Here is an 11,066-nt window from a genome sequence, read left to right as displayed (position 1 = left end):
AACCAGCAATCCTTTTGCAAAATTCCTGGTTGGAGCCACTCTCACACAAATGGCTAGGCAGAAGGTGCTTTATTTCTCTCCCTTTCACCATGCCATCCACAGTCCTGGAGAATCCACCTACCATTGCCCTACCATTGCAGATTGGTCCCATTTTCTTTTTTTCTTTTGCATGTTGCACATGTGCAGCTATGCAAGTTCAGCCAATCGTATTGTGGGATGATCAGCATGACTGTGTGTGTGTGTTCATTTCTGCATGCCTGAGTAGTTACACGTCTTGCAGGAAACTAAAAAGAGAGAGAAGTGTCCCTGTGCGAAGACGAGAAAGCAACCCCAATTGTTTCCATGGGCTCTAATCGCTGCCTCCATGGCATGCATGTGAATAGGAAAAAGGAAAACAGGTTCCTTTATAACGACTGCAACCCATCATACATTTACTGTGCGGAATTGACCAGTTACACTTTTGTCAAAGTGGCGTTTCTGCTTGGGGATTTAAGAAGTCTTGTGCAATTCAGCATAGTAAAGGAAATTGCTTGATTTTAGGAACGATAAAAGGAATGGCCATAGACAATACATTTTACCTACCCGCCTTCCAAAAGGAACTGTGTAGCACATATAAGCATCACAACAAATCTATCTGGATCAAGGTCATTGCCCTTGATGGAAAAAAAAAACTATTTTAGTTTTTTTAAGCTAAAGGATAGATTCCAAGAAGCAGATTACAAATGGAGAATGGTAATGCATATACATGCAGAATATTAACTTGATTAAAGAAATATTGACACACACTTTTCAATTTGCTGGCATTTTTAATCCAAGCGACAAACTCCAAAAGTTCCACTTTTCTCCAAAACCAGCATCCCCAGCTGCCTGCAAAGAAATCACAAAAGCCTGCAGCATACTCTTTCCAACTCTTTTTTTTTAGGTCACAAAACCTCTCCAAATTTACCTTTCCTGCCTGTTCAAGATTCCATTCACTTCAAAGGAGAAATTCCCAGTGGATTGCTCTCCAAATCTCTGGAAGCCTCAATGCAGAATGGATGATCTATAGATAAAGCAATACTCCACCATGTGGCATTGAGTGAAAATAAAACTTCCCACAACAGCAGAAGGTACCAATTTTAAGTTCTTAGAAATGCTGGATTGCCGCCCAAGGAGGGGAAGAAGCTGTCTGAGAGTGCAGAAGGAAACACAGAAAAACCCCATTTCGAGGGTAAAATTTGGCCACAGCCGTTTTATTGGTGTGCTGGCAAAAGGAAGCAGGAGCACAGCATAGGGCATCACATCCGCTGCCCCCAGGGACCACTGAGAAACACATCTGCTGTCCCCCAGTAATAATTTTCCCCCAGCCCGATGCATGGGGGAAAACACCAATGCCCAGAGCAGCAAGATAGTGGGAGCCATCTGGGCACTGGCCTCTGGATGAACTCCCCTTGTTGCCAGGGGGCATGAGCCACCAGCAGCCCCTGACTGGGCATGTGGTTCACAGGCTCACTCCACCCCCAGGCCTCTTATGGGGAGGGCTGACACACAGGCTCCTCCTCCCCTGAACGGATCAGTCCCCGTGTGCAACCTGCCAGGCTGTGACATATGAAATGCAAATAACAACAATCACCATAATCAGAATGCCAACAACAAAAAACTCAGACCCATGGGAGAGGGAGGGCGGGAGAAGCCATTGGAACTCGGGTGAGAAGAGGCACAGGATGGCCCAGTCTGCCCATATAAGGCCGCAATTCCACCTCCTCCAGACACGTCACTCACACGCACCAGCAGCTGGGTAGCCCAGCCCCATGTTGGGCTGCATGCAGGCGCTGAGCCTGCCCCTCTCCCTGCCACTCCCAGGCAGCAACGGCGACCAAGGTAAATCTAAGCCTCTATTTATAGAGTTAACATCGACTCTTCTTGGGGCAAAGGATCTTGGATTGGATCATTTGTTTTCAAAAGAAATTAATCCAAAAAAGAGAGAGAACTTTATATCTACATTTAAATCTAAGCCATAAAAAAGCAATCAGAGGCCAGAAGAACCATGTATACTACCCTATACTTTTTGGAAAAAGGCTGGAACATCAATGGAACAGGTAACAGAAATTTCACATGACGTTTTGTTAAATATCTGGTGCCCCCTCTTGTGCTGAACTTGTATTATTCCTAAATGGAAATGCATCACTGAATAAAATTTGCTAGAAATTAAGACCACAACATAAGTGACAAGATTGTTGTCACATCACCCTGAAAGTTATAAGAAACCAACCCCTCCTGATTTATCTATTTACACTGTATGAATATAATTGTTATAATTAAGATAATTACTAGACAACCCCCCACAGCACCAGACAGAATCATAGTGACTAAGTAAACAATGAAAAGCAGCCCAGAATTTATTTTTTTTAATGTTCATACCAAGGGCAGTACTACAGGGCTGGAGTTCAACAGATAGGTGTACTTTATGGAATGGGCAAAGATTTGAGGGGAGTTTTTCTCTTGAACTTGATGATCATGTTGCAATCTGATTTTGAAATAACGCTCTGTTGCAGAATGAGGCAAGATAGGCTGATATGGAGAAATTCACCATTGAAACGTCCTTGACTTCATGGAACTATTTGTGGGATTCTTCACATTTGCTCTTGCATCTGTAAATGGCAACTAAATACTCACGTGGCCTACTAGAAGACATTGTAGTGTGTTGCCTATCAGAAGACATTGTAGGACCTGTATTTTGTGCTTCAATGCTGCTGAACATAGTAAGTCAGAGGAACAAGAACTGACACATCCACATATTTTTAGCCATTTCATAGCTTGATCTCCCACAAGGGGCGAGAGTGGCTTGAATGTTGTTAACTGCCAAGTTTAGGATCAAAAGAAAGATCTCCCCAGACCTTTACTTACTACACAGTAAAACATCCGTAAAGGTTCACATGACTGAAGTAACAAGATGTGATAACTGAGAAAATCCATGTATGTCTCTTTTGCTATCCAGAAAGAAGCCCCTGAGAAATGGCTAGTTCTTTTTGTACTTTAAGGAACTCTGCATTGGACTGCAACTATGTGGGATTAGATTTAAAGTCATTATATTGAATCCAGGATTGGTTTCCCCCACGGCCATCAAGTCACTTCCACCAATGCAAGAAGAGGGCAGTTTTCAAAGAACCTCCCCCTCCTGCTCCAGCCCACTGAATCCCCCAAAATGCTGCTCCTGGGAGGGCAGAGAAACCTCAGGATAGTGTGTCAGGCAAGAGAGGACAGCTGCAGAAGGAGTAGGAAACAGTAAAAACATCCCTTGTTTCCACTGGCCGAGTGAACTTTGGATGCAATCCAGTATGTGGAAGTTTGTAACTGACCTTAACTATTCTGTTTTCCATGTTAAAACATCTCATCAGAAATTATTTTTTTTCAACTGGTACAGAAAAGAAATGAATCAGGGTGTCGTGCTTCGTTTCTGTAATTCCTTAAGAGTTCCAAGAGAATAAAATTCCTCAAAGTTCCTAAGATGCATGTACACTAGCACCCTATTATCTATTTCTTCTTTGGTAATGTGTTGAAACAAAACAAAAGAAACAGAAAAAGACATTTACTGGTGACAACGCATGCTACAAGATTCCAAAGCTTAGAGGTCATGAAGAAGGAACTGATATCTGAAGAAGAGGAAAAAGAAAAGATTGAAATGGAGGTTGGGTAGGGCGCCAAGAAGACGCACTGACATCAGGAATTAAAGAGCAAGAGAAGCACAGAAAGATAAGCTATTATATATTCTGTTGTTCATGGCTTCTGAACCCTAGTGAATGTTGAAAATTTCACTATCCCAGCTCTTTTCAGTTGTAGAACAGAACAGCTAATGTTATATAACCTGACTTTTGTTACATTTTCAGTAGTCTACAAACTGAAGAAGAATTTGCATAAATGACTGAATGACTTTCTGCTGGAGGAAAAGAAACTGAAATTGGAGGAAGATTCCTCAGGCTTGATTAATAATTTTAGATATTTTAGATAATTGGAGACTGTTTTGAGGTACTGATTGACACAAAAAATCATGCACATGGTTTTCAAAGTTAAATTCTGAATTCCTTCATGGAAGTCCTGTATTCACAAAGATTCGATAGCCCAGAGACCCTACAGCCTTGGGCTGGGAACATCAACCCACCAGCTGCACCACTTTATGCCTCGTCTTTCTGGTCATCTTCCTAGGTAGCTCCACAGTCTGGGTAGTTGTGGAGATAGACAGCTCATTGCCCTTGGGGCACATTGTTTGACCAGCCTCCAGGTGTAGGGGCGCCTTGCAGAAGGCCACCTTTGGCTGAGCAGTCCTTTGATTGCGCACCTTGCTCATGAACTGAGTGCAAGCCTTGCTGAAACTAAGTTGAAAGAAAGAACTGTACAACCATTAGCCAACCAAGTAGTTGTGGAGCCACAAGTGTAGGCCTCGACCAGCTCTGCTACTGAAGGAGACAAAGAAATACCTCTGCTCCTTGAGGCAGTCTTGTTCACATACATTCTCAGGGTTTCTATCATGTGTTCCATTCTCAGTGTCCTCAATCTGCAACTCTTCAGTTAGTGTGGAAATTACTGTGGAGGAAAGAGTGAGGCCTCCTCCTCAGTCATGTGTGCTGGGTGGCGACTGTGCCAGTCCAGGCTGTGGCTTGGGGGAGGGGAACACCCAATATTCAACCTAAAGCCCCCCCCCTTTTTTTTTTTTGCTATCAAAGCTTCGTGGTTGGCCTGCACAAGCACAGTTCCATGCGGGACTGCAGAAACCACACAGATGAATATTTTATTTCTACTTTTTTCTTTAGGTTCACTTTGATATTTTCTTTTTATAAAGCTATGCCCTGAGCTGAGGGAACAAAGAATAATAGATGCAAATTCTGCCATCTCATTCACCACATGCTGTTTAGAGCCACCAAGTCAACTTGTAAGACCAATATTAAGTTTGCTATAATTCTTTTCCTTATGAAGGGCAAATAATACAGTACCATTATTGACCTGGTAATAAGAGAGAGACAGCTTGGTGTAGTGGATAAGAGCAGCGGATTCTCATCTGGACATCTGGGTGCGATTTCTCACTCCACATGAAGCCCACTGGGTAAGTCACAGTTCTCAGTTACGCAGAGGCAGATAACAGCAAACCACCCTTGAACATCTCTTGCCTTGAAAGCCCCAAGTCAGCTGTAACTTGACAGCAAAATCATACATACCCAATAAAAGCAATTACAGGCACATAATTATTATTCAAAAATATCAACATTTTAAGGATTGCTTTGTGGATATGCAATCTTTTAATTTAAGACTGGGTTTCCTAAAATTGTATGAAGGTGTTTGACCTGGCTTCTCAACTGCCAGACAACAGGATGAAACTATTTTGATTCACATTATTATGTTTTTAATATACAATTTCCATGTGCTTATGTGGAACATCCACAATGGGACCCTTCTAATAAAACAGGCGATACTCCTGGTTTAACAACTGATCAACTACATACAGGCACTTTTAATCAAGGCACTTTGGACATTCTTTGGATTAACTCATTCCTTTTTTTTCTTTTTAGCTTTGGGCGGCAACAATCCGGGGAGTCCACTGTCTTCATCATAAAGTTTTCTTTTCTTTTTCTTAGATTTGCTGCGATCACTATGGTAGCCACTTGAGTCACTAGCATGAATTCCCAGGTCTGCTCTGTCTTGTTCACATACATTCTCAGGGTTTCTATCATGTGTTCCATTCTCAGTGTCCTCAATCTGCAACTCTTCAGTTACTGTGGAAGTTTCCATCTCTTGGGTATCATCCTGCACATCACAGTGGTTTTCCTTTGGTATTTTTGTTCTGGTGCTGCATTGCAAAAACACAAAGCAAGAAAAAACACGGAAATAAGCTTCCAAAAGGCTCTGCAACTGACATATTGCAATCCATTAATTCAATATGAACTATTATTAACGCTATTCATTTGCTTTGCTTTTTACTTATCCATCTTGCAACCTTGTTATAAACCTAGCCATCCTAACCAGCACAGATGTATAGGTAATCAAACCTGGCTGTTCAATTAAAACTAGAAATTCTAAACGTTAGCAACAAACCTCTGTATAGCTTTCACTTTCTGCACTACTTTATTACCCAGATCCTTCAGATCTGAAAACAAACTTGCAATGTTTATTCCAACATTGTGTGATTTGCCAGGCTACACTTTCCCCAAGTTCAGAACTGGGCAAAAATCAAAAGGTAAAACATAGTCCTCCACCTGGCCAATATCAGAAGAGAAGCTCCTGCTGCAGTCTACATGATTAAATCCCTTTGGAATGAAATATGCTGATTCTTTGGTATTGCTTTGTAAGAGACATGTTACTACCATACCTGCTTCGGCACAATCTTCCTCGGATGCAGAACACTCCAGCAGCATCTGAATCAAAATTCAACACTTTAAAAACCAGCCTATCGCCTATTTGGAAGCCAAGGTTTTTCCATTCATCCACTGATATGTGATAGGGTTTTGGGATGGAAGCATTAAAACACCCATGCACTAGACAGCCCACGTGGCTTGGTGCCACTTTATTGATCATACCCTGGAGAAAAAAGAAGGAGTGTGTGAACATGAAGATTACACCATAGAAATCTATGTTTTGTAAACCTGTTATGCTATCTTGCAATAGAAGTACAGCTCAAGTTTGTTTTCCTACTTCTATTAGTTCTGCATATTCAATAAGGAATATAAAGATGACAAAAGAAAAACAAGCAAACTGCAGCCTTGCAGATACTGATAAAAATTTCAGACAGTCCCATGTGCATTAGAGTAATCTTCTTCACATTCAAGTTTAAAGTTCAATATAAAGGATTGAAACACCATAAGCCTGTCTTCCCCTTTGCACAATCATAAAAAGCACAGGACTGCAAGGACTGGAAAATTAAAGGATTGGAAAATATACAGACCAACTTATCAGGAATCAGATCTTAAGCTAATTGTAGTTCTCATCAGACCCAGGATCATTTACCATTTGACATTCTTAGAATTTCTGCTGTACACATTTTCACCTACACAGAGATATGACATTGTAGCAAACTGCTTTAGGGACGCCTTCCTTAGCAACAGACTATATACAAAAGGCAAATGTCTACAGCAAAATAGCCTTAGAATAGGACTCACTAATATCACATCAAACATTGATTCAGGTGCTTTGTCCTTGCACATGTACCGCTTACCAGAAGGACTGGGTTAGGGTTAGGGTTTCAAACGTTGCAAGAAGTAGTGAAAGGAGAAGCATATTTTACATACCACAAGTTTTTTCCCCAGTTTAGGTGTAAAGACAATAAAATTTGCTTCAATATCAAGATGGATGGCTCCCAGATCATCAATTATATCACCCAGTTCATTTGTTATTCTAATGTCATCATAAGCCACAGGAACTCCTTCAAAACTGCAAGATAAGAGAAATCACTTGCTGATGATAAATATGGAGAGCAAGACCACACACACTTAAAAGATTTAAGATCTGATCCTACTGATTTAAAGAAATTATCGCACAGAGGAAAAGTGAGGAAAAAGGATTCATCACTAAGTAGAGCGAGAACTTCATAGGTATGTTGTTCTGGCCCTTTAGTGACCATGAAAACGGAAGAGAAAGAGGTCTCATATCTGATACAGATCAACCTTTAAATTTTACTCTTAAGGAATACTGAGGATCATACCATAGCCATGGGATAGGCAAAAGATTGGCTGTGGTTTAAGTTTTCCCGCAATGCTTAACGAATCCTTGTTGTATCAACCAAAATACCTGCGGGAAAGCAAAAGCAACCCATTTGTCATATGGAAAGCAAGAGTGCAACAATTTGGTGCACCAGCAGTGCCATCCTAAGCAGTTAGACCCCCCTCCCCACAGTGAAACTATTCTCATGAGGGCACTGTGAATATGATACAGAAAAAGAGAGACCCTTTTAAAGATATGGCTTAGCATGCAGACCACAGCCTCATCAACCTTGTATGACAGGAGGTGCACAAGGAGCCTATTAAGAAATGAGAACTTCTAGGATAACTTGGCCATGTGAAATATCACTACACCTTATGTTAAGCTTTCCAAGCACCATAGATTCAAGCATTAAAGATGAGATGTGATTTCTGCATATATTACATTCCGCTTTAAACTCATCAGTGACGTGTAGGGATGGGGAGATTTTTCAAAGATTCAGATCCAGTAGCACCTTTAAAGCTAACAAGATTTTGGGGGTATAAGCGTTCAACCATCAAAATTCAGTTTGTTAGGCACTGGTATGTTACAAAGGGATGCTTAAAAGCTTATACCCAGAAATCTTGCTCTTCTACTTCTACAACATAGCTACCCACTTGAAACCACTTTCCTAAAAAGACTAAAAGCTCTGAGCAAATGCAGTAAATGCTGCCGTGAAACAAAAGTAAACCCATGATAAGCCATGGTAGATAATGAAGGAAGAGCTTGGAAAAAAGTGCACATAGTAAAAGGGTGTTGCAAAATTGCAGCCTGATCCCTAGAGGCACAAAACAATTCACCTCCCAACCCATGTTGATGCCTAGCCAAGACAAGGATGTAATGCATTAAACCATTAACAATAAGGATTTGTCTACCATTTGTATATTGCTGGACATATTTAAATGTTGCCTACAAAACTGGCAAAGGACTTGCCTTCCTGGCTTGTCTAGCAAAGGAGAGACAAGCCTTAGTGCTTTTCTGCACTGTTTGTTTTTATATTGGTTCTGGCCCCAAACTGCTTCAGTTTATTTCCTGATTTCTACACCCATTTTGTGTCTTCAGCTTTCACTTCAGTTTTGTTGTTATCAGCCAGTTTTTTTCTGGTTCTTTTGAAACCATTTTTACTCTGCTCATTTTCTGGAAGCCAATTTTGACTCAACTTTTTCCTGGTGTATAACATTTCTGTTGGTTTTCTTTGTCCCACTCATCTTTAGCCCATTTTTCAATTACTGAACTGCCATCATAATCAAATTTCTCCCGATATTCCTACCCCAAAGACAAATGGTTTCAGTTTAATTTTTTTTAAAAAAAGCAACTGTAAAATATGGATATATCGATGTAGTGCTGTAATTATAGTTTTTAAAAGTAAGGCTCTAGTCTAGTCCCTTTTCCTGCTAAGACATAAAGGAAAAGACATTTCTCTGCCAGAGAAAAGGATATAGACTTACAGCTCCATTCAAACTGTGGGGTCAGGGAGAATGGGAGTGAATAGCTGTGCAAGCTCATGTCAGAGTGTTTGGCAAATGTGCCTGTGGGGTGGGCAACTTGGGAGATGGACAAGCACCGCGGACCTTCATGGTGCCCGATTCAGAAGGGTGGCTGGCATTCTGCTCTGTGTTGGCATCTTTGGATGCCAGTGAGGGAAGCAGGGGATGGGATGGGCAGGCTGGGGCATTCCCAGGGGAGAAGCTGACAATAATCAGGTCCCACCCAGGCTTTCTGACCACCTGCCACCTGAAAGTCCACTCAGACCCATGGAGGGCTTTCGGCTGACTGGTGAGGTTTGTTTTTCTGCCTCCCTGCACCAGCCAAAAGCCCTCTGGAGGTGGCAGGTGGCACGGTAGCAGAACCATGTCCCACTGCCTCAAGTTCTGGATGGGCCTGTCCCTCTCTTTAAAATGAAAGCTGCGAATTCAAAGAACCTGATTAAACTATAATTACAATACTACACTGATATTTAAAGTGTGTGTGTGGGGGGGGTGTAAGTGAGGGAGCTATATTGTTATTAATGACCCTTAAAAATCCTTATTATTTAAGACATATGCTGACTCTACAACTGTGAAAATGCACAGGGAGTGTAGACATGCAAAGCAACCATACCAAAACTGATTTCAATGCTTGTGGATTGACAGCCAAGAAAATCAGGAGTATGCTGAGTGCGCAGAAAAGTTTTCAGATGGGTTCAACTGTACCACATCACCTCTTTGTCTGTGGTATTTATACTATATGCCTTCCTTTGTTCAACCTGTGCTTTAGCTCCTCCAAAAGGACAGCAAGTCCCTTGTTACTACTGGATGGAGCCCAACAAAATTAAAAGGGCACAACTTGACTATGGTCCACAAATGACTGACTATTGGGAAGCAAGGACCACTCCATTCAGGCCCCTTCCACACATGCAGAATAATGGACTTTCAATCCACTTTCACAATTGTTTGCGAGCGGATTTTGGTATTTCTGCACAGAATAATGTGCAAAGTGCATTATTCTGCATGTGCAGAAGGGGCCTCAGTGGATCATAGGAACACAACCAGCATGGGGTGGCTAAGGGGAAAGGAGAAGGGCCAGCAAATCGAGTGGGACCTGCTTCTCTTCAGACGAATGGAAACGGGGATCTGGAGGAGAGAGGTAGGTTTTCTTCCTTACATATTATGTTTGTATACAAATAAACACAAAATGTCAGCTTTTAAATACACCTATACACCCAGGGCGCTCGACTACCTGTCCGAATAGCGCCGCAGTTCAGCGTCCAGCTGCATGCGGATGCCCGTCCGCTTCCGATGCAAGAACCGAGGCGGCAGCGCGATGTGCCTCCGGTGCGGTGTAATCACCAAGCAGGAGTAGCGGTTCTGCGCCAGCACTTGCGCAGCCTCGAAGGATGGCAGCTCTACGCAGGGAGGCGGAGGAAGCCCTGGAGCTAAGGTAGCTGTCGCCATCGTCGCTCTCGCCGCCTGGACGAGGCCGTTTTCCCCTTCGGCCATAGCGCAGATAAATAACCCCGACCTCTCGGCAACCTCATAGAGCAACCACGAGGTCTTCTATCACTCTCTGCGGCGCACAAAAATGACGTTACCGAAAGGAGACACTCTCAAGTGACAGGGCAGAGGGAAGGCTCGTTAATGTGAGAGGAAGGGTGCTTGGCAGCCATCTTGAGTGTGGCTTTTGAGGTGGAGACATAGTAAGATTTAGCATTTGAAAGCTCAAGCTTTTAATAAATGGCATATGGTTTTACAGACTTGGGATTAATTTGCGTATTTTAAATTGACAGACTAGGACAGCTATCTATCTAGAACGTGTTGAAAACTGTCCATTCGAAGTCCCGCCTGGTGAGGAAACGAGAACTTCCTCATCCGGGCATTTGAATGAAC

General features: G+C 42.2%; 1 protein-coding gene across 2 annotated transcripts; it reads right to left on the bottom strand.

Moving 5' to 3' along the window:
• Positions 1–1,560: 1,560 nt before the first annotated feature.
• Positions 1,561–10,775, bottom strand: POLR1F (RNA polymerase I subunit F). Of its 2 annotated transcripts, XM_048511698.1 has the most exons (5): positions 10,420–10,775; positions 7,254–7,395; positions 6,338–6,546; positions 5,728–5,818; positions 1,561–4,531 (listed from the first exon to the last, which is right to left on the bottom strand). In XM_048511698.1, exons 1-5 carry the CDS (start codon positions 10,677–10,679, stop codon positions 4,379–4,381), a joined length of 855 nt encoding a protein of 284 aa, XP_048367655.1. In that variant the 5' UTR covers positions 10,680–10,775; the 3' UTR covers positions 1,561–4,378. The 2 variants fall into 2 exon arrangements, with proteins under 2 accessions (XP_048367655.1, XP_048367654.1); XM_048511697.1 differs by lacking the exon at positions 1,561–4,531 and having other exon boundaries at positions 5,352–5,818; positions 10,420–10,770.
• Positions 10,776–11,066: the final 291 nt, after the last annotated feature.

Source organism: Sphaerodactylus townsendi, linkage group LG11, assembly GCF_021028975.2.
Source record: "Sphaerodactylus townsendi isolate TG3544 linkage group LG11, MPM_Stown_v2.3, whole genome shotgun sequence".
NCBI lineage: Eukaryota > Metazoa > Chordata > Lepidosauria > Squamata > Sphaerodactylidae > Sphaerodactylus > Sphaerodactylus townsendi.
Note: the sequence above shows the minus strand (reverse complement) of the source record. Positions and strands in the feature narration are given on the sequence as shown.

Excerpts from the sequence above, each read along its gene's own strand:
- POLR1F (XM_048511697.1), bottom strand. The coding sequence starts at position 10,679 with ATGGCCGAAGGGGAAAACGGCCTCGTCCAGGCGGCGAGAGCGACGATG. Across the intron at positions 7,396-10,419 it reads CTGCGGCGCTATTCGGACAG|TTTTGAAGGAGTTCCTGTGG; the intron begins GTAGTCGAGCGC and ends CTTATCTTGCAG. Across the intron at positions 6,547-7,253 it reads AACTGGGGAAAAAACTTGTG|GGTATGATCAATAAAGTGGC; the intron begins GTATGTAAAATA and ends TTTTTTCTCCAG.